Source organism: Tauraco erythrolophus, chromosome 6 (genome assembly GCF_009769465.1).
Source record: "Tauraco erythrolophus isolate bTauEry1 chromosome 6, bTauEry1.pri, whole genome shotgun sequence".
Lineage (NCBI taxonomy): Eukaryota > Metazoa > Chordata > Aves > Musophagiformes > Musophagidae > Tauraco > Tauraco erythrolophus.
Genome location: NC_141470.1, coordinates 42,991,283 through 43,016,219, shown reverse-complemented (window position 1 = coordinate 43,016,219; position 24,937 = coordinate 42,991,283). Strand labels below are relative to the sequence as shown.

The 24,937-nt window shown below is 35.7% G+C and overlaps 1 protein-coding gene across 2 annotated transcripts in view; it reads right to left on the bottom strand.

The window, feature by feature from the left end:
* The window catches only part of AKAP6 (A-kinase anchoring protein 6), a 230,108-nt gene that overhangs the window by 193,105 nt on the left and 12,066 nt on the right, over positions 1-24,937 (bottom strand). For both annotated transcript variants that reach the window (XM_086613686.1, XM_086613687.1), the window contains exon 2: positions 966-1,217. In XM_086613686.1, coding sequence (XP_086469812.1) covers positions 966-1,217 — 252 coding nt within the window. The remainder of the gene's footprint in view (positions 1-965; positions 1,218-24,937) is intronic.

The window sequence follows — 24,937 nt, the reverse complement described above, 5'->3', positions numbered from 1 at the left end:
TACACACATTCTCTTTAAAACTGAATGATCTGAAATTCAGGACATGTTTAGAGGGTTTCTGAATTCCTCTGTAACACAACGTCGCAGAACATCACTGCATTGATCTAGAGGTCTCTTTCTGTAAATTTATCTAATCCTAACAAAAACATTTTATCTTAATCTTAGGACTTTCAGCAAATGAAGAATTCTCCAAACACTACGATATATTCTAGTAACCATTAGTTACCCTAACTATTAAAAATGTGCATCTTTTTTTCAGTTTTAAAAATTGGGCCAGTAGTGTCCTTCTATCTAAGCCAACTTAGTAATGAAGAATTTAAAGGAAAAGGCATTTTAATCAAATGAATTTAGATTTACAAAGCATTTACACATGTGTGAATTTTACACCTCGTTAGAGTAAAAATGTGCATCATTGTTTCTCAAACAAAATCTGTGACTGTTTAGAGGCATGTTGCAGAATGGCCATTCAAACAAATTAAAGTCCATGCTCTCTGCTTGAAAGCAATATTCCTCTAGTCTCAAAAGTTTTGGGAAACATTGTGTAAGCTTCAAGTTTGTGTATGCAAGAAGGAAAATGTCTAAGCTTTTCATTAAAGAATTTATTGCACATAAATTGAGTTTTGAATTGGATATGAACCTTAAATTCTCAAGTAACCAGATCAAGGAATTTGGACCAGATGCACCTCTGTAAGTGTTCCTAATCCTTTATGAAAATATATTTCAATCAGTAGAAAACTTTGCTAGACACTAGCATGACACTTCTGAAAGTTGACCTTAATTTACTTTAATTTGGTTCAATGAGACCAAGTATCAGCTGAAGACATTTAAAAATCAAAATTAGCCAAATATCTAGAAGACAAGTACATCATTCTTAAAATTGTCATCCTAGCAATTTTAAATGTGCAACAGGGATGACTTGCTTCAAATACAGATGAAATTCTCAAAATCAAGTTTAGTTACTATACCTCCTTAGTCTCTTCAGAAAATGCTTGCAGAATATCAGTCTGCCTGGTGTAGTTTCCATTGGCGTCTTGTAGTCCCTGGAGAATACGCTCTCTCAGAACCAGAACAGAAACACGTAGCTGGTGCCAGAGTAGTTGTACTGTATGGATATCAACTATCACATTGACAGAGTAAGACAGAAGCTTCAGGGAAAACTCAGTCTCTAGTAGAGCATGAATTTGTTCAACATGGTCAGATATATCTTCACAAATATCCTGCAATGGAAAAATAAAGTAGATATTGAGTTACAAGCATGGTCCTTTCATGGTTCAGCTCTACTTTTTTATGTATTTTTTTATTAAATGCAGAATAGATTATTTCAGAGAGGAAAGATAATGTAATTAATACATCCAGGGTTGTCTTTTTTTTTTTTTTAACTTTTTTTTTATTTATTTATGGCAATGCTACAGCAACTGAACCAGCAGCTGTCCTGTTTGGCAGGACTGCTCAGTAAGTGCAGAGACAGCATACAATAAAGAAGGATGGCACAACAAGATCACATGAATCAGAAGTAGAAAACTAACACTGTAAAGTGACATCCTAGAAGACAGCAATAGGAATGAAAGTGACAAGATTGCCACAAGCAGTCTCCCTCTCTCCTTCCCTCCCACCCCCCCAGTTAAAATGCAAAGAATCTGATCTGTGCCATCATCAACAAAATTCTTTTGGATAGAATTTGCCTTTTAATCTAGCCTCTATAGCCAAGCAGGGCAAAAGTCTGGGATAAACTCAACGTGGATAAGCTGTTTCCAAGATCCATTGCTGACTGTTGTGATGAGAGGGTGCTAACTTTTACACAGTCTTGTTCTGGACTTGAAAATTGAACAGAAGATAATGGGTGGAAAAGGAGAAAGAAGGAAAGTAGAGAAGCTGTGAACAGCTGTGTTGAAAAAGCAGAAAAGAAACTATCAGTTACCAGGTTACAAAACTAAGGTTGTGATGGGATGGTATCCGCCAAATTTAACAATTAATGTTCTAGGTTTCTAAATTGTGCTGCATACACCGCATACAATTACTGTATACGCATACAATGCTGCATACATATGCATACAATTACTGCATACAGTAATTTTTATCAGTTCAGATTTGACATCTTCAGTTTGAAAGTAAAGCCATAATATTGACTATGTAATTGCATGTATTTAACAAATTAATCAAAATCAAATCCTTAGATAATATTAGATAATTTTGCTATAATAGATAGCACAATATTAGCCCTTGAGAAACTATTATTATGGTTGAGTACTATAAGTAGTTACTTATTTTAATAAATCACTGACAGCTAAATCAAGTCCTCTGCAGGAGTAGCTCTAAAAATGCCAGAGATGAGAACAAAACGTTGGAGTTTCAACGAGCAGAGTTTTGGGGCCGCCTTGGGAGAGAAGCAGTATCTCTTCACCTTTATCCTCAGTCCCGTTGTTGTGACAACCAGCATCTATGTTTGCAAGTACAAAACACACAGCCTCGCCTGGCAGCACACAGGGCTGCAAGTGCTCAGGGCTTCAAATGTCCACACACTTCCAGATGAGAAATGGATGCTCTAGTTACCAGATTAGTGTGCTAATCTAATTCTACAGACACACAGACAAAGCTAAAAGTCTCGGCCAAACCTTTTCCAAGCTTGTCCATTTATCCAACTACAACTGAAACTTGACTGAAAAGCACAGTTGAATTTCTATGTTGTTTCAAATGTTTTAAAGAATATGTTTAGTAAATTAGTTTGACTGAATTTGCATTCCCTTCTCCGATGTTATATATAACATGTGTTATATATATAAATACATGTGTTTTTCCTCTTGGCCATAAAGAAGTTTAATTTTAATTTCAGGGATTAAAAAATAAGTTGTTGCCCAGTAACTATAACTTTGTAAATTAGACTCAATGTATAAAAAAATACTTCGTATATATTCAGTTAGACTACTCGTGAATGAGCTTAAATTTGTGTCGACCTGCAAAACAAATTTTCATTATTTTCCAGCTTCATACACAGTTACATGCTGAATTCAACTGCCATAAGAATTCTCAGAGAGGTTGAAAACACAAAACCTTAAGAAGAAAGTATTAACAATAAGCAAGTGTCTCCTGACAATTGTTAGATAATATACTGAAAATATTGGCTAATGAATCTAGCTAAAACTCTAAATCAAGAATTCAGACCCACAGTTCAAAGAAGTTTTGTCTTGAGCTACCATTACGTTATCTATCAAAGCATCTCAAATTTCTTAAACAGACAAACTTTCCACAACACAGAAAATTTGGAACCAAAATGGAAATCTCAGCACCACTGGAGGTTTGAAAGAAGCATGTATTCAAGGACATATGCTGCTAATTTTTACATGGCTTCTTACAAGTTGTTCATTTTCATCAAAAAACAAATTCTGAAGTGCTTACAGACTGCTGAAAGTACAGCAGCAGCCAAACACTTTATCTGCTAACAAGATAACTGACCGCTCTTGACAGTTTCAGCAATAAGGAGAAAAGCTAAGGCTGACCTTGTTCGTATCCAAGTGAAGGTCGTGTACTCTGATCTCCACATATAAGACTACCTTCTCAGTCAGAGACAAACAAAGTACTAGCTCTTCAAGGATTTAGGTTTTAGAAAGAGTGGGTGGCCAAAAGACAGGAAGTTATTTGCTGAGCGACTGAATTAGCCAGGAAGGAAATTAAGTCCCTATGTACCTTTTCATAATACATAAACTCCGAGCTCTATTTTCTGACTTCATCATCAGCTCCCTCTCCCTTCTGGCCTGGAATTAGTATAGCACTGCACTGTCACTGCAGTCTTGTCTTTACTTTCATGGGAGAATAGAAAGATTTTTTTTTTCCTTTTCTGATAAATATGTTCACATGACATCATCTTTAGGGATGTTGGATTTATTTTTCTTCTCTTCCTGTTAGATGAAAATCTGATTGAACTGCTTAGAAAGTCTGATTGAATTTGCAACAGGGCCAGGCATAGATTTAAAGTGATTTGACTCCCCTATTCCAACTATTCAATGTCTAGAAGTCCTGAACAAACATCTACAGTGCATCCACAAGTTCAGTGTGTCCAGTTCAATATTGCATATATGCTGTGCAGTCCACCTGCACATACACTCTAAGTCTAAAGACAGACAAGAGTAGGCTGGATTTACTATGTGCTTAAAGAGCAGTAGAGTCAATGCAACAGCCTTACTGAACATGCACTAACTGCTCATGTGACAGAGAGGAGCTGATCAGCAGTTCCCAATACGTCAGACTCTGCATGCATAGCACATGATCATATTATCAGTCTATTGGGCATTTCTTGAAAAAATATTGGAAGCCATAAGTTGCCATTCCTGCACCATGTAACATTGTTTTGGTGAGTGACTTTTGTTTCAGCTGAATGTGTAGCCATTATCAAAAGAACCAGATTTCATTTCACCACAGGCCAGGTTCCTGGATAAAATGGATTGGACCTCGGTTTGGGGAAAGTCCATAGAATCTTACACAAAGTTTGCAAAAAAGAATTTAGGCCCCTATTGATATCCCCTTTCCTTGTTTTTTAGCTGTCATACGATGATGGGAAGGTGAAGGCTGCTCAAAGGACAGAAGAATAGCTGTGTAAAGGCTAATGCCAGCCCTTTATCAGAGAACATAATTACGAAGAAATAATCACTTTTGCCATATAAGTTAATGTTGATTAGTCCTCAGAAGAAGAACATTAATAAAGCTGCAGCCTATTTACTTGCAGGTTTTCTTTACACTTTCCTGGCACAAAATAGCATATTGAGAGAAAACAATGTAATGTCAAAGCCAGCTGGCGTTATCTAGTACAACATTTTCTTACTACTGTACCTAATGTCTAGACTTGCCTATAAGTCAGCAAAATGAAATAATGGTATCTAACGCAGCTGTGAATTTAATACTTGTGTGTAATAATTAATGCAGTTCAAATACAGCACAAAAATGTCATGTTATGTAAGTCCCCAATTTTACTGAGGCTCAATATCAAGACCTGGTAGAATATAGCCTCATTTTCCTAATTCTTCTTAACTCCTTGTAGGTGATTTAATATTAGATACAGTAAAACCAGCAGAACATTGTCATGTGCCATTTTTACACTTTGTATTTAAAAATAAAGAACAGTGGTATCACAAGATAGTATCCAAATGCCATCATGAGCACTAGTTGCTCTTACCAGGAGTGTCAGGTAGGTAACATAAACCATATGCTTTTAAGGAATAAGAAAACAGCATTTACCTATTGTCATCTATTTCTAAATATGCATTGTTTCAGGTCAATGTAAATACACAGTCTACAAATTTAAGCACGGAAATCCTTCCACGTTTTATCATTATATAGTTTCATATCAGAAACCACTATAGCCTGATTTTTAGAAAACACCATTTTCAAAACAACTTTTTGTAATCATTGATCTCAAACATCCACTAGGCATTTTTATTTTACACAGTTTCATAGTGGTGTTAAGGTAAAGATTTTGTCATCCTCTCATGAGCTATCCTGTAGCACCGACTGTGGAATTTCTGAGGCTACAGGGGTTGTATCCATTTGGCTGCCAACTGCCCACTTCACTCAGTCTTCCAGACAGCTGATCCTGTAATCTGCAGCTGTTGAATCCGTCAGCCTGCTCATAACCCTCCACGTCAACTAAAATAGACTGAACTGCAAACGCTGCAGTAGACAACGTGCATAAACAAACCCTCAAGAGTCAATGAAAACTAAGCTTTATGTTGACTTAAAAAAATATTTTTTCTCTGCTCTTCAAGAAATTCTGTTAAGATGTCCATGAAACTTACAGAAAGATGAAAGGTTGCGATATGTTGCTTTAAAGTTAGTATCAGTGAAAGAGAAGCTATACTGCACATTTCTGTTTCTTGATCTCACAGTAAAACCTCAGTAGGAAAAACAGATTGCCATTGAGTCTTATGACTACTGTACATAAAAAACTAAAATTTATGATTTAAGAAAACATCTATTTGGTCTTTCCTTTTAAGTGTATTTTAATTCCTTATAAGACAAATACTCCAATCAGATGTACAAATTCTTCTCTTCAGAAGAAAATTAGAATACCTGCCAAAGAATTTTCAGATTCTTTTTTTTTAAATGTACTTGAAAATTATGAATTAAACTCACTCTCTGCACTGGCTTTTTATGCTTATATATAAAGAGCACAAAAGAGAGGGGGTTTTATTGCTAAAGAAATAAAGATTTGCAAATATTCGGAAAGCTATTTTTTCTTTAAAATTCACTCTAACTTCTCAAAGAGAAATGATTTTTTATCTCTACCTGCTTGTACCTCCAAACAGTCTTATAATAAGGATAAAATCGTTCTCTTCTATTTTGGATTATTGGAGAAACCTTAAAGGCAAATGCTACTTGCATTTTTTTCACAACTGTTTTTAAGTAACGATTAAGTCAAAGAAAATAACCATACATGAAAAATCCAGAATTTGACTAAGCAAAATCAACTGCCATTGAAAGCTCTAGACTCACTGCCAGTCACAAGTTCATCAGAAAGTGAGGTGAAGTGCTGAAGTACTGTAGCTCATATCACTATGGCATTCAGTGGCTACAGGAAAAAAAATACGTTTTATCAGATGAAGAATGCAAAGTGCAGCAGGAAAACAGCTACCAGGAGGGCTCTAAGATCACTGGCCTGGCCTTCTGCTGACACCGACAGCTTAGAAACACATTGGTCCTCAATGTAAGCTTCTCTGCTCTTCTTTCATGATAATACACATACTACTGACAGTAACTTTTTCTAGTGTTCCATGCTTTCCTGCATATTATTCTCTTTCCCCGCTTGGCTTTTATTTTCATTAATTTACTGTCATTATTATAAGCGAGCAACATTTTCATCGTTGCAAATTCCAGTAAGCAATCTTCATTTCATTTTTTGCTAAAATTCTCAGAAACTTGTTGAAATATGGGAAAGCTGTTAATTTGACAGACATGTTTTCCCTGTAGAAAAATATTTTGCTTTTTTTCTTATAGACCCCTGTTTTCAAACAGATTTCTTCAGTGGAAATTTTCAGGTGTTATAGGAGACTAGTCATTGTGACACACTTGCAAGAAAAGACGTTCCACTTTCTATGGCACAAACATTGCTCAAAAACATTTTGAAAATACCCAGTTTGGTGAACTTTAAGTATGCATGCTTCTACCGTATTCTGTTATCTCAGGATTCAGAGTTACATTCTTATATATATACCTGTGCTTCAAAACGATGTGAAATAGATATCAAATCGCCAATTTTTTGAGTTGCTAAAATAATAATGGTTTGTCAGGGATTGTTACAGACATGGAGTTGCTCTGTAGTGGTTTATTTGTAGGTTATGTGATGTGTTTTATTAGGATGTTTCTTATGCAAGTATACTGCTTTACTATCAATCTGCAAGGAAAAGGAGTAAGAAGAAAGGAAGAGAGGAGTAAGATATGATATCACTCGCTAAGCATGTCAGGCTGTTAAGTAACAACGCTTGAAATGCTAATTGTGAAGCTCCTGTCTCAGGATCCCAGCAACTTGCATTTGTTTTGCCATATGGGCTATTGCTAGGGCCAAAGGATCAAATATACTGGGAAGAAGCAAAAGATCCTTTTGTCCAGAAGCAGGGCAGTTGCTGCTGGAAGCTATTCCAGCTCGCTTCCAGGACCAGCTGAAGTGCCTTACAAGCCTAGGCCAGCCTGTACCTTTTCTGCAGGAGAGGCTGGCTGCAGAGAAGGCAGACTGCTTTCAAACATTTATTTCCCTTATTAAGTTTAATCAGTACTTGAATGTAAAAAGACTTTCTGGTCATAGCATTCACCGCAGGCCAAATTCTTAAATGCAAGGAAGGATTTAGTCCACTGAGGAAGCCTCAGAGAGCTGATGCACAGAAACACTCTGCCGTAAGGCCTGAGATGGGTTTCAACTAAAGAACCACAGGAGAAGTTATGGCAGTAAAATGAGACACCTCAGAACTGTACTGAAAGAGTATTGTGTAAACAAATCTGGGCTAGCCATTTCTGAGATCTTCCTGACATCAGTAAAATGCGTAAGAAACCACATATATGAACTGAATATGGCAAGCAGTTTAGTGTGGGAAGTGATGTCACATCTGCAGTTCAATGATGGTTTCATATTACTGAACTTCCACTAGTTGCACTGTGTAACGTGCCTACAATTATGACCTGAAAACCCTTAGAAACCTTCAGAATAAGAAATATGTTCTTGTACAACCTAGATCAGCCAAGCCCACAATGTTCAGAGACTTTGCTCATTAAAGTTATCACTGTACGACATATGTTCGATGTGTAACCATACAACTTTTCATGAACATGTTAAAGCATAGTGATTTTTATAAAGGCCTAACTTTCTAAATTTAAAAAAATAGTGTGTAAAAAAATTTAAAACTTGGTAGAAAAATTCATATTTGAGCTCACTAAAATCTGGTTTTCTATCGCCCCCTGAAAGAAAGTATCACACAAGTACTTTAGAGCAGTTTTGGGCTCAAGAGGAAAGATGGTACTGAACTGTGTAATACAGTAGCAGGTTGTGATTCCAGCTGCTTCTGACAAAAAAGAAAAAATATCAAAACCCAAATCTGTACGAAAACCTAGTCAAGCAACTGGTAGTAGAGGCAAGTTTTGAAAAACAATATTATTTTTCAAATCCCTGTTCACTGGACAACAATAATAATATATATATTTTTGTCTTGCATTGATCATTTAAGATCACAAAGAAATGAGAAAAAATTATGAGGTAGCTTTGTACTAAGCATGTTCATCATGTATTATGTATTCATATCTACTGAAATGGATTAGTGAAGACTTATTAAAACATTCTTCAAATAACCTTCTAGATCTCTTCACACAACTCTATACTTTTTCTGCAATAATGGAAGTATATAGGACAAATTTTGCAATCGTCTAGATAACTACCTTCGCTTCTTATTGTTTTACTCTCTTTACTCAGCGCTTTCTCGCATTCTGCAAGCCATATATACTAAATAGAAGTTAAAGGCATTTCTGAACAGTCCAAATTACCACAGATAAATGAAAATTGAGGCTGCAAATAGAAGGACATTTTACTCATGGTGAACTCTCTGCTGTAGCTGAAACAACCAGTTCTTGGTAGCCTTGCCAGGACTAGACAGTTTTTGACCTCAGTGTAGAAAGTAGTTAACTGGCTATGAGGAAACCCCTACTATCATTTCATGCAAGACATACATAGAAAAATTGAACGCTATAAAACAATCATGTCAGCTACATGAAGAAGCAGAAAGAAGAACACTCCAATTATTTGATCAGAACTTTCGTCATTTGATCTACAACAGAAAATACCTACCAGAATTCAATGCTAATGAACTAATAGTTCAGTAATTTTCCAGCAAAATGGTTATCCTTTTGAAAACTGTGAGTTTTCAAAGCTTTATGAAGCCAGCTTATTACTCTGACAGCTCAGCTTTGAATATATCCCACTCTTGTTCTCTCTTTGTTTTTAGTTTGAAGAAGATTTGGAATTACTCTTGACATGGACCAAGAAAATTTCAGTCGTTCTTTAAGCCTTATCCAGGGCTGTAGGATCTTCGTTGTCTGAGCTCTATTTTCCTAAGAGCCAATCACTTTTTATTGTTTATATAGGAAAGTATGTGCATTTCTCTTAAAAGATTTTTCAGTTTATAGACTTCTTCAGAAAGACTCTTGTTCTTAGTAAACTCAAACTTAATTAGCGTCTTTGGTGGAGATCAGCTGCTCGTAAAGAGAAGAGTTTAGATGAAAGAGAAATAATTCTTGGAGAAAAAGTGGTCTTATTCTTGAAATAATGAGGATTCAAATAACAAACAAAGCATAACCCCACATAAATAGCACAAAGATTTTAGGTATCAACAAAGTACTGAAATGTAAGATGTCAAAATAAATAAATAAAAGGAACTGCAAGTTCACACAGGAGAAAAATTCAGTCCTGCATAGACATGCAGAACACAAGAGAAAACTTTTAATCAAAATGTTTTGACTTACTCAAGCCAAAGAATGCTAACCTCATTCACTCTCTTTCACTAAATCTTGGTGGCTATAACAGAATTTGACAAAGGATGATGAGACTCTTTACTCTCATGTCAAACACTCACTATGGTGACTGTGCTCTCTCTTTTCAAACAGATCAGAAGTGAAGAACTACCATCTGTGCCAAGTTTTCGGTAATGAAAATTGATAGCATGATCGGAAGTTTTCAAGATAAGTCACTGTTTTATATCAGTGCAGCTAAGCCTTCAAGAGCTTCTGTGACATGCTTATGAAGTTGCTTTCCATCAGTCATTGTTAAGGACAGCAAAAAGGACACAAACTCTGTTGTTCTTTATTAGCAGACTTTATTAACACGGTTGTTCCCTCCTTTGTTGTTCAATGAAAACTAACATTTAATCCATGAACTCTTACTGGGATCACTGAGATTTTTTTTTTTTTGCTTGGTTCAGAAACATGGAAAAGAAGCCTTATAGTCTATCTTGCTGCTCCTTGCTGTTCGTGACCTTCCTGCCATCTCTCCAGAATGCCAAGTGTTCAAGTCAGCTGGAATGCTCTTGTAGATCCTCCAGTAAGTAACTAACAATTACAAAGCACTCCAAGCATGTGGAGGCACTTCCAGTGGTCTGAAACAGCTACCACCTACCCGCTGTACCAGAAGGCCTGTTCCACAATGAATATCACTCACTGTCTTGTAAGAGTCAGAGTTAGAATATTATTAGTGCTAGTTAAAAAAATCCAACCAAACAAAAAAACACACCCAAGTTTGCTATATCCAGGAAGAACAATTTAAAAGATTGGTAGAAAGCTTAAATTACTATTTTACAAACTTAAAGTCTTAAATGAATCAAGAAATAAATGAGTGAATTTTAGAAAAATTTTGAAAGGTTAGAAGATTGAATCTTAAAGATATCTAAAATGTACAAGATTTTTATTCTAATTTCACTTCTGAAAGTGCACATGGAATTTCTTGATGCACTTACAGAAAGACCTCTTCTAACAGTTGAATCAACCCTGTATGATGATTCTTAATGAGACAATATGTTAGAAATCATTCCTAATTAGTTTGTGATAGGTAGAACATAGGGCACAGAGAATGTTCCTGTGCTTTTTGGTCTCAAATGGAATAAAGACAAGATTAAACAAAAAAAATAATTTACATCCACAGAAGGAAGAATACAGTAGGTTTTTTTACAGGTTTTTTTTGAGAAGGAATATAATGGAAACTAAATTTGAAACCTGGAATTATGAGACTGGCATGACATCCAAATCTAACAACTGTTCAAATTACTTCAGTTGGCCTTTGGCAAGAATCATGCTTACATGAGACTTCACATATAAAAACAATAAACATACATTATCTAGTAGTTTATACTATCTGATTATTTCCAAATCTCACTGTTATCCCACAGGTGGCTCTTGGTTAATACAGATATATTTTTAAAGTTTGTGTATGGTATCTTCTTTTTAAATAAGATCATGTCCATAATATCCTTGATTTTTTGATTTAGATGTAAAGAGGATACTGTATAAATAGTAAATTATCAAAACTCAGATTTTATACCATATCTGCAGTACTTAAATAACAACTACTTCTAACATAATCTAGTAAAAATTACCATATCCAATACACACAATGAAGCACTTATTTCCAATTAAATTGGCTCTATGGAACCTAAAATTTAGTGTCATTAATAATAGATGCTTGTTCTGGCTGCTTGTAAGACTGAGAGTGCCAGTCATTAGCATTTTAATACTGTATTTAGCACAAAATATTTAATTTTAAAATTAGACTTAGTATTATAGATAGAACTCCTGAAATGCACTGTAATTGTAATTTAGAAACGTTACGAGACTGCAGGGCATATTTCAATAGCATATTTATACATAGCCTATTCCAATGTGACAATTCTGAGAAGTCAGCTTGCACTCTAGGAGGATAATTTTCCCAACAGTGCCAGTTTTAGCTCTACAAGAGAACTTTCCAGTGTAAAGCACTGACAGGCTTAATGGCTGTTAAGATGTTGATGCTGCTTGAGAAGGTACTTGTGCGCTACACAGTAGGACTGAAGTGCCTTGAAAGAAGCAGGAAATGAGCAGTGTTTATTTAAATATTTATTTATTTATATATACAGGTATGTATACATAGGCAAATATATTTATTACATGTTACTAACTGGAATAGGATCCTTGATTTATAAAGCACTTCATAGTCAGTGTTGTTCACATCTTTAAGAAAGCAAGACAGCATGGCCTATGATTTTGGATGAAATAAGTTGTTTCTTAGTCTGACAGAGAAACTAACAATTTTACCTATCAACAGCCTTGCATTTCTTTATATGTAATTCTATTTTCTAGCTATATGGAAGTAAGTTATAAATTATCTTTGTCTAGACTGTAACTTTCAGTAATGAGTGTAACTCTTACCACTTTGCAGGCACAATGAGAAAAAGACAGGCTGCTGCCATGCCTGGGCTTGTAAACTAACCCTTTGAAATTCAATAGCTGAACTTGTCTATGTGGAAGTTAATGAACCTAAGCCGCTTCAAGCTTCGAATGCATATTTGTGTGTTTTATTCACTTGTAAATACTTTTATTTCCTGCAAAAATAGTCATCATCAATTTAGCCTCGAATTGAATCCTGAGTTGACACAAAGTCAAATCTTTCATCTTCCTCAAATAATAAGATTCACAAGAAATGACATAGGATCCTTGGATTGTGGCAGTCTGGAGTACAGACAGGGAAGGAGGAAAGGTAAGACACACATCAAATTGCAAGCATTCATATTTCCATATTCTTCTTGGAACAACTGAGCTGAGTCTGCAGTGACCTAGCTTTCCTCACAGGCTTTCCTCTGCCTGTGAGGCAGAGTGACTGTACTGCTGCTGGACTGGATGGAACCCTGGAAATACAGTAACTGTATCTCCTGGGTCACACTTGAGCTAATATCCCTGCCAACGCCTGACTCACTCTGCCTAGCAGAGGTAGCGGGACTAAGTCTCCACCTTATGCCCAGGTAGTGTAAAATGTCCATGGACAATGAAGGATGGATTAACTCTGGTGGGCTAAATCCAGTGTTACTGTATGACAGTCTTGGAAAGAAAAACACTTGCAGCAGCCCTGACCACAAAACCATGATTTCTGATCTGGAACTGATAACAAGAAACATCCTCCCAAACATCCCAAAAGCATACATTCTTAGGGGATTCTGTAGCTTTTATATTCTCAACATATTGCAACAGTACAATGTATTTCTATGCAAGTCATCTTCTACCAAAACAGGCAAAACATTAAGCTGTAGAAAAATCAAAAACTGCAACTGTTTTCTCCTTCTTGACAAGCCACAGTAGGATATCGGCAAATCCTCGCATATTAACTGGGAAGTCTGAATAAAATGGAAGGAGTATTGGTACTTTTTAAATAATCTTTTAATATTGAGGTCTTTTCACAGAGACTTTTTCAGCACTTCATCAGGAGTTTTCTGAGAAACCGAGTCACACTGAGCCAATAGGAGACTTGGTCAGCTGAGAAATTATTTAAATAGTATTGATAACAGCAAGTCTGTCAAACCTAACATATATATCCCTTCTACGTACATTCCCTTAAAATTCTAGCACTGCCTATAACTCAATAGCCTGCCTTCCAAAAATATATTAATTATTATGTCAAGCAGAACATTATGACTCCTCTTACCCATTACTACAAATTAACTTCCAGCAAGAAGACAACCTAAACCCCAGTACCAACTGTTTAGCTCTCTTTATAAGGGGCTAGGGGACACCATAGTTCATAACGAATAGAGAGCAGTCTCTCACTCTGAGATTGAAGCATAAGCACGAAGAATAACAAAATTGCTCATTGTAATGACCCGTTCCCAAAAGACTAGCTATACCTTCTTTTGACACTCACAGTGTGAAGAATTTCTAAAATCTAGCATTACTGTTTATATTTCATCATGTCTTTTACGATTTCAAATGGGATTAGGAGCATCAAAATAATTGATAAAAAAAATATCTCCTGAAGATATTTTGAACTTGAATTTATAGAAAATACATTATGAAAACTCTGTTTTGCAGACTTAGAATAAAATTCAGATAATAATCAAAACTTAACTTCACTCTACACTTTCTGATTTTGTCTCTGAGGTGAGCATACTCCAAAAAAAAATACACTGGCAAAAATATTAATTTCTGAGAAAGTTTTTTCTCTTATCCTTACAGGCAATAGATATGGGAAAGGCAAGTACTATACCTGCTAAGTTTATCTCTAACTCATTCAAGCCAATCACATGTACATTAGACGTAAAACCTACTTGCACGAGAAAGCATCAACTCAGGGGAATCGCAAAAGAAAATATCACCACAGGTGTGACAACAAATGAAACAAATAGACAAAAGCATTGAGAAAACAATTAAAAAAAACCCCAAACTTTAGTTAGCAAAGACCATGAGCAATAGCAAGCAGCTTGCACAGAGGGAGACTGCTCTCCAGCATGAACCCAAGAGTACTGAATGGGGATAAACAGCAGATTCACTTCAAAATCACACTTTCAGCCCAAATTAAATGGTAATATAGACATACCCATGGAAGATCAAAAAGATCTTTCCAGTTCTTTCTATGTGGAGTAGAAAGAAATTCAAACTCCTACTTTACTGATGCATTTCAATATCTGAAACACCATTCAGAAAAGGATAAGAAATGGAGCAATAATATTTGTATAATAAACACCTACTATACTTAGTTTAGCTCTAAGCACTATAGCTGTAGCAGCATTTTCCACTCCTTGATGCTTCTGAGCTTTAAATGAATCTTTCACGAATAGCACTTTGGAGAAGCATATGGCAACGGCTGCCATTAGAGATATGAAGGTCCTAACTTGCTTAGCCAGCAACGTCTAAACAAGAGCAATTTGCAACTGATGCATGGGCAGCTGAAGAGCAAAAGCCAAAACATTTTAAAAGTCAATGAGAAATTCCTACCCAAATAGCAGATATAACTGCTCCTATAATCTATGGCTGATTTCCCATTCTACCAGCACCTTGTACAAACTATACATCAGTCAACAATATTCCATCCAGTGCCAACTTTTGCTGCAGGGAAGTCAAAAGGCTTTATCAACTTAATCCAATGCAAATCTTTGAAGAAAACAGTCTTGGCTAACCAAAAATTCCTGAACTTTTCCTGTAGACACAATTTCAAAAGAATGAATAATTTTGCGGCGAGAACAGACATTTTTGAGCAGTCTGAGATATTCCTCAGGACATGGCACACAAACAACTTTGTGAACTGAGAACAAAAATTAAATAAAAGGCCTTTGAAAAGGTTACAGCTCACAGAATATTTTGAAACTGGTGTTCTAAATTAATGCAATTGTGATAAGTATCAGAGTGTTCACATGTCACATTCAGTCTCTCTGTGGAGAGCTACGGAACTTAAGTTTCTAATAGAGGTGGTAAAATCTAGGAATAATTATGAAGCTCCTTGTTTTCCATTACTTACACTGTTTTCAGTCTATTGGTTTCCTAGCCTTTACGAAACACATCTCTTCACAATATAGGTCAAAGTTTTAGCCAAAGTAATGTAATTATAACCTTACAGTGTCTATTTCTAATTATACTGTGACCTATAAAAAGTTAGCTGAGTAATGTCTCTGGGAATAGAGAAGATTGAGCATTAAGTTTCACCTACATACACACACAACAAACACCTTTTTTACCTTCAGAAGTGAAAGATTTAAATTGCTTAAGCCTAAGATTGTGATTGCAGAAACTTTATATTATTTAGAACACCGAGTGAAAGGGACTGAACAAGCTTTTCTCAATATTCAGAATTCTACATCCACTGGGAAAAAGATCTGTCAATTTTGCAAGTTACGTTTACAGTGCACAGGAAATGGATTGTATTATCTCAAACCAAACACATCGAGGTCATGCAATACTTATTTAGAAGTTGAAAGCCAGCTGATTAAAAAAAACATTTGCCCTTACTGATAAAAACAATTTGCAAACACTGATAATTTATTGCTTTAGGCATTTCTAGTATTTTGTAAAGCATTTCACTTTAATGGTGTCTTACCTCATTTATACCAGAAGGAGAGTTTTCAGGTATCAGCTTTGCGAAAAAAAAGACTGTCTCATTTCCTTTCCTCTGCTAAAGAAGTTACATGCAACCAGTAATTCAGAAAATCAGTGTCTGTTTAAAAGACAGACAAGCAAGCCATAGATGATCTGTAACCCAATCCATCTTCTGTGCCGAGTCAACAGCTTCTGTTTTGCATGAAATACAGCAAATAGTCTGCTGCTTCTACCTGTTATTGTGCAGATCAAGTTTAGGCCTGTCTGCTCTTCCCCTGCACGTTCAGAGCTACAGTAGAGATTTCTCAGCATTCAGATCTGCTGTATGGCAGCTAACTGAAATTTCAGTCGACACTTGGAGACTTGCAATTAGCAAGGTTATTTTAAGCGCTGACCTAAGTTCCAGCAGAATGTTTATGGCATTATGACAGGAAAGAATCTAGTATAGTATTGGTCATTCAGTAACCCTGTAAAGCTGATCTTGGAGAGGAGAGACCCTCAAATTCACAGCATGAAAGTAAATATCTGACCCCCGCTTTACTCTGGTTTTCGTTTTTAAGCTTCGAATGGAATGGAAATATTTACTGGTTTAATATTAGGAAGCTTAGAATTTATTTTAGGACCTGGTAAATCATATGCTTGGAACAAATGTATTAATAGGAAGTTATGACTTCCCAAAAGGAGTGATTCATCACTTACAAAACAGAGATTGTTACCTTTGTAATGTTCACATTTGTAATAATTAGCTATTACATTCCGAATGGGAGGAGGAAATCACTTACGGAGCTGAACTTACTACAGCTGGACTCTGACAAGATATTTTTGTTTTTCCTTGGTTATCTTGAAAAGGGCTCCCTCTTCTGTACAGGCCTTCGGTAACCTCTTTTTTGCCCTGGATTCCTTCTGAATTCTCTGGCTGGCTAACTATTTCAAAGTCATGTCGAAAGGCTCAGTCATACCTCCACACCCTCATTCGTTGTTCATTCTCATTCCTCCCCCCGCTCTTTTCTTCTTTTTTGTTCGTGGATCAGCTTTCTTGTTCCCACCCATCTTCATACTTCCAATTGCGGCAGATCTAACCTCACAGATGGAACGACGACGAACAGCTCCTCCGACTGTCTCAAATTAGAGCTGTAATGGTCAGCCAGCTTGTGTGTGTGCACACACACAAGACAAGTTTTCTGAAAGTGCCACAATCAGAAACACCACCAAAAAAGAGATATTTGTTTTAAAGGAGAGACTAAATTATGGAGAAAAAAAAAAACAACAAAGAAACAAATCTCCACCAAGAAAAGCTGTTGCTTTTGCAAATGATTAACTTCTACACGTCACTAATCACAATGAAACTATTTCCTTGATCTTGTAGCAAAATTTACCTGGGACAAAATGTACTTTTGAGAATTAAGAATACTGAGAAAACAATGGTGAAAACAACATAAATTCATTTTGTCCTCATTTAAAAATATCAAACATATCCTGAGTTACGTACAAACTTGAGATGGCATTCAAAACAATCAGCAACAAGCTGTTAGAGTTATACCAAACAGCAAAATTTGAAATACAATATATAAATATACACCAGACAGGATTTTCAAATATGTCACAAGATCAAGAGTTAGAGTTTTTGAGTGAAATAACTATTCTTATAACTTCGAGATGATCAACCCTTAGAAGGATACTGTAGTCATCACAAATACTACACAGTACCTGAATGCATAAACAATTCTGAACTCGGAGCACAAGGACAGAAACATTACTGTAACGGATACACAGTTGCCTTTTTTTCAGAAGAATACCTTTGTAAGAGAAGATTTCTCATGAAATATCATAACCTGACTATTTGAAGACATCATGAAAGCATTGGCTTGCTAATGCAAGATAGCCTCAGCCATCAAAAACTCTCTCAGACATCCTCTTTTTTAAAACCCGGAAATCACAAAATCTGCATTAAAACAGATATATTTTCCATTTTAGATCAGTTCCGGAACATACAAACAGGTTGACTTTGTAAGAATAAGTAGCAATTTTTTAAAAAGAGAGTAACAGTATTTGATTCAAAAATGGCAGGAAAAATACCAGTAGGACAAAGGTTTTGCTTCAAAAAATGGCAGGAAAAATACCAGTAAGACAAACGTTTTGCTTCAATGCTTCATAAAAAAGCAGATTAGGACTATTGACTTCAGAGTGGAGGGGAGAAAATTTCGACTAAAACAGCATTTCCAGGTTTGGCCACAGTTGCTTGCTCTGCGCTCAAAGATTATATCCTATACTGCATTATCTGGTTTCACTCAAGTAATTTAGAACAATGCTAATGAAGCGCTCTGGCCAAATTTAAAATAAATCTTAGTTCAAAATTATTTCAGATTCAAATTATTTCAGTTCCAGTTTCAAATAATTCTTGTTCAGAAATATTACGTCATTCATAGAAAAAATAACAGTTTTCATTAAGTGCTAGTACTTAAACAGATACATAGGCTACAGTAGGTTTCTATCCTTTATACAATATGAAATAGATTTTCCAAGGTTAATTAAAACCTTTATTTAATTTATATGCAACAGTGCCTTGATACCTTGAGATGCTATGAACCTGCAAGGGCTTCCTCTGTATTGAGGCTTAACTTGTATAATACTGAGAAGTGGAGCTGAGGATCAGTAGCTCAGTTCTCCCTTTGAAACTTGATTCATATCTACCTAATAGCAGGAAATCCATTTCCTGTTGAATACCAGGTAACTCCAAGAAACACATCTCAGCCTGTCGTTTGCATTACTAGCTAGTATTTTACTTGCTGATGGCACTGTTCCAGAAGGGAGCAACAGATGAGTCAAGTTGGGTGAGAAAGGCATGTAGTCTACTAATGAGTTGGAAATGGACTATCATCTTAACCAGAAAAACTATAAAGATCATGAATAAATCCATGGTGAAAGAAATATAAGCAGAATAGTATACATGAGCTGACTTTTTAATAAGCAAACACTACATAGTAGGAGGGTAATTCAGCAGAGCTGAATGGCTTCATCATAAATGTTTTGAAATATCTATATCGCTAGTAGCTCTGCACAACAGGGCACATTTTCAGCAAATTATTCTGGAGATGTGAAAGAGAGGAGGCAGCAAAAGAAACAACTTGGGGTAGAATTACTGAGCGAGTCACATATTTTCCCTGAAATGCAAATACTTTTAGAAAGGTTGGGTAAAATGCAAACACTCAGTGATGTGACACCCATGATCAGTTTCATCACTTGTGGATTGACTTACATGCTCTAAATAGAATTATTGGGTGAGGGTTTTTTGATTTTCTAATAATGAGGTTTTGGAGGTTTTTAACAAAAGCTATCAGAAATAAGATATGAAAAGCGGCTCATTTCAAACTTGTAACATCACTGTAACTCTTTTTAATGATACGCTTTTGTTTGGGGTTTAATACCCTGGTGCTATCTTTACCAACCAGATAGCCTACATAATTTATATTACAAACTCACATTTTTTCTATAATAGGCTAAGAATGCAGGCCTTATCTGCAACCAACCTGATCTTTTATGAGTTTGGCAAACAGAGCTGGATAACACAAGTTAAGCTAGTTTCAAGTTTTCCAGTAAAATAAATCTTCACTGGAAAAAACATCTATTAATTTAAATCAAAATTTTGCGAAGAAATTTGTGAACAATTTGACTGGAAAAAATTCTCAAAAGCAGCATATGCTTGCTCTCTGTGATACCCAGTTTGTATAAGTGACTCAATGAGCATGATTAAAAAATACTGCTTTACAACCTATTATGTTTCTGTGGTTCTCGAGTGGGCTGCAAGAGACTAAAATTCAGATCTCTTTTCTACTTGGTGTTTACTAATTCACAAAAGTGTAGCTATGCATAGAGTACATCAAAGACTTACGCACAATAATTCAAGAAGGGTATCAAGACAAGTGTTGAATGAATGATATTATACCGTTCTGTGACTTTTTAAATAAAATCCTATTTGGGGGTTTGAAGATACTAGAATAGAAGGATAGGTTTATTCTCTTAAATGTAATATAACCAAGTTTAAATACAAGACTGGGAACGTTCAAATGTAATGAAGTTTAAATTAATTATTTTCGTCAATTCCCCTAAAATTTTCCCTGAGCAGTCCCCCGCAAGTCATCATAAACAAAAAAAGGAAAATACTACAGTTAGAAGCAGCAAATAGATTGAAAGCAACACAGATAAATTTTAATATGACAGTTTTCATGGCATGCGTATCACCATAATTTCATTAAAAAATTATGTTTAACAACAAATCTGTCCCAAGTGCTGGTTCTACTGCACACATTTGCATTTCTTTAACATCTTCAGAAAAAATACATGAAGAAACGCACCTATGCGAGGCACAGGGAAGTAGTATAGACATTAACCTCTCCTTTTGATAAAGAAAACATCAGTGAATATTGCCTTTGGCATTTTCATTACTGGCATTTAAACTCCATATCACTGAGAAGCTAAATAATTTTTTTTCACTGCATACCTATTATCTATCCCTTTGTTGCAGCATATCTTCCATTTGCACACAGCAGAGACTGAAGGTTTAATCTGTTCCTCCCTACATTTTCAAATTCTTTCCTTCAGAAAATAAGGAATTAAACGAGGCTGCTTGGAGCACACACATGTTGTCATGTTAGCTTTCTTATTTATTCTAGCAAACAAGTGCACTGAAAACAGATGAAGCTCCAGATTTCATCCACACTTTTCAAGCTTAGTATCCTACTAAGAAAATCCTCAATGCATTATCATTACAAAGTATGAGTTGACATATTCGGAGATATATATTGTAATTGAAAGACTCTAAGTGGGGCCAGACTTCTATGTTATAATGTTTCAACATCCTCCCGAAAAAACAAAAGCTGAGTAAGGCTACGGCAGAGGAATTATTTTTCTAAATTGCATTTCTAATATTTCATAGAGAATAAATAGCTACACAAATAATAATTTTAGCTTTTGCCCTGAAGGATTTAATGATGCAAAACTCTAAACATGGTCTTTCCTAGGAAATAAAAGACTGGTTAAAACTGGTTTTCCTTCTTCTATTCCAATGATTGTCACATTCCAGACATTTCTAGGCAATGGGATTACATCATTCAATTTTTTTTTAATGGAAACAGCTGTTACATCCAATATTCATGACCTTTAAGTTTTCAATATCAAGTTATTCAGCTGTTCTTTCAGTCCATCTGAGTTGCAGTGAAATGACACTCCGCAAAAGACCAAACAGTTTTATTCTGTAGTTAAATGAATGGACATATTATTCCAAGGCAACAGAAAGAAAACAGAGTTTAGGGGAAACGTGGCATACAAAAATCTTGGTCTTATCACTGCTTCAATGAACTCTCAGCCCCTTATTCATCTCACATGCAAAATGAGTACAGTATTTTGTTGCATATTTCACATTGCTTCTTACTAGGGTTTGATGTGCACAGCTGTAAGTGTTATGTGTGAATAATTCTTATAGGACTTCACAGAAGGATAAAAAGAAGGGAAAGCACACACAGAGATTTTTTAAGGCAGAGCACAGATACTTTTGACAATACGTGCCAGCTCATATAATCAGTCTCTTTAAGCTTCAAGTTCAGTCTAATTTACATCTTTTTCACAGGTTTTATTGTTTCAGTGAAGGAAAACATGAATACATTTGCATAAAAGGAGTTTATTGTGTTTCTATTTAGAAAGATGTTTAAATGTTAGATATTTAGATGGTCCTTAACTTATTAAAGGAATTTAAGCAAAATCCATTCGTCTACTTAATGCGTAAGGGCATATACTGGATATATTACATTTCCAGGATGTTGTTATATTGATGTCTCCACCTCTTCCAAAAAGCTTGTCTTGTAATAACGCGTACTGGAAAACATAAAAGCTCGTTTTGGTTAAAACAAATTGTGAAGTGTAAACAAAGCAGTAAAAAACTGCACTGTTAAAAAGAGAGAGCCTAGCTTGCCTTAGGAACTGCTCAAGAGGGTGAGGGGATGATAACAGCAGTGGTCTCGTGCATTGGTGGAATTGAAATAACTTGTTCTGACTTCTGATTTTGCTATCAGTTTATTTTGGACTTCGGTACAGGTCATGTTCTATCTGTCTGGTTTGGATTACATCAAGTGTGCAGTGGGTGTGATCATGCTACTTGCACTGTGTAAACAGCTTTAAAAGAGTGGGAAAAAACAACTAAAATGCTAATTTATCTAGTGCCCCACGCAGACCTGGAGAAGCTGTAATTTTGTATCCAAGGAGAAAATTCTGCAGTTATAGGTATCTCCATCTTCAGGAATATCCGTAAGTTAAATATTGTCTACCATTAACAGTGTTGCCAAGCTGCTGCATTTCTTCTGTAAAGCACTGTAGAACTTGAATTTTTCAAAGGAGTATCAGTATAAATATTTATAAATATAAGCATATACATAAATGTACATGTTTCCCTGAGGGCTCTATATCAGCTTTACCACTGCAAGATCAAGTATTGTATTCTGTAAGTCTTATTATGCTAAATTTGACACATTAGTAATGTCTTTTTTCAGATAAACATTTTAAAAACCTTGCAAATTACTATTGATGCTCCAAAGCTCTGTGCATGTGATAACAAACCTCTCCCCGCCTCCTTTTTCTATTTTTTCCCCTCAACAGCAGCAGCTGCTAGGAAATTCCTTCAGCTTCCTGGAGCACTAGGCGGTGCTGCAGCACAACTGCAACCCAAATCTACCCGGTGTCAAGTAAACCGAGTCTGAAACGTCTCATTGCTTGCTCTAATATTGAACTTACTGAACGTTATTACCGAAGGCTATTGCACAGAGGCTCTGGGGTTTCATGTTGGGCTTTTGCCTTTTTTTTTTTTTTAACAGAAATTCTAGCTTTCTGGGACACTACATTTAGCATGCTTTGTGAATAGAAATAACATGAAAATTAATGTACGTAACAAATGCAATTCATTACACACAAAGGCAATATTTTTGAAACTTATAATCTATCTCCTTTATCTTCTCATACAGTGAACCAAGAAGATAGATTACAAAGGTTTTCCTACAATACTACATGATACAAAATTTGTACCTTATGGAATTTCTCTAATGGGGTACAATGCAATAAAGACATTTTAATCCCTTCTAAAAATAACTCAGGAAGGTAAAACATTAGAAACATGTTATTTACATGCTAAAAAGTGACGCAAACATGTTATTAAACTCCATGTTTGAGTGGTTCCATACAGTTCAAGACCTTCCTAGGAGCTTAAAGTTGCTGTTACACGTTTGCAAAACTATGTCCTAAATGTACATTAGTTCCCTGGCTTTCTGCATATTACTAAATGCAGAGCTTTTGACTTCGTGTGCTTTTTCATTTTTGTTAATTTTGGCCCTTATAAGTAGACTTCTACACACTGAGTAATTTCCCAGTTGCAGCTGGTTCTGCAAAAGAGTAAAGTCTACTTGCCTAGTACAGTTTGATGAAGGGAGGCCTTCAAAGTAGACTTGAATCATTTAATAATTGCAGTTTAATGGAGACTTCTTAGAAATTCTTGTAGATGTCTGATTTACAGTTCCTTCTCAATTACTATTTTTCACTACCAAAATCAAGTTGCCTCCTTTCTACAAATGCCCATAGCTGTATTTCTTACTCAAGGCCAGATTGTTCAAACAACAAGGCAGCAAAACCAGTAGCCATTTGATCGTAACAACTGAACTTTGGTCTTTAACAAGACAACATGCAAGACTAAGTATAAAACCTCCATTAAAGTCTGCAAAATCAGATTCTAGTAATGCAGGACCATGTATCAACACAGAGGGCCAACTGTTGACTAATTTGCTGCAGAAACATACCACTACCATATCAGAAACTCTTTGAAGCAGAAGCAAGTCCTACACCCTGAGAACCTATGCCTTCATTGTTTTGAGCATACTAGAGAAGCTATTAAAGATTTTAAACTGAACTATCTCTTTACTCTTCTGTGGTCATAGAAATGACATAAAGCCAGATCTTAAAAAAAAGGCACTGGAATTAAGTAAGACCCATGTGTAGAGAACAGCATTGTCCTCTACTTCTCTCCTTCATTTCTGATGCAGCAAGTATTTCTTAAACATGTGCTCTGGCAAGCTCCTGCCTTCTCCACAGAATATGGCATTGGTCCAGATTAAGAAAAAAAGAATGGCTTTTTGAAGTAGCAATTCAGCATGGTAACAGATGACTCGACAACGTGCTTCGGTGAAGGACAAACAGGAAGAAGAAAATGAAAAATGACAAGGATCAGATGGGAGTTTTGAAAGAAAAAAATTGTGAGAGAAAGAACCTGAAAAGAGAAGAAAAGAAAAGAAAACAGAGGAGAGAGTCTGGAAAATAAAGCTAGCAACCAATAGCTAGAAACTGATTTGCAACCCAACAAAATAAAACTCCTGAATTCGTCGGTACTGACACGTGTATTCTTTTGAATAGAAGAAAATCTCTTTTTCAGCAGTTTGTAAGACACCTAATATGATGTGGGTTTTTCCTTGGTAATTTTTCAAGCAACCTCCATAATAGCTTATAGATGTGGCCCTGTCATTCTGATTTGCTGTCTTTTTCAAATCTCCCATATAAGACAACACAGCAGCAAAGAAAACCCAGCTAAGAAGAACTGGTGCAAAATTCACAAATGAATCTCAAATACAGCAACTATAAAACTGAGAACCATGGTTTAAATTGCAGTGGGGATCACCATGAAGTCTTTGCCACTCAAACACTTAGTTTGATGCTGTATTTATTTATTTATTCCTTAGCATGAAAAACATAGAAAGAGAAAACAGGGGTAGACATTAAGAAAGAGATATTATAAGCATTTCATTCACGATTAGGATCAAGAAAGGATCTGGAACAGATTTGAGTC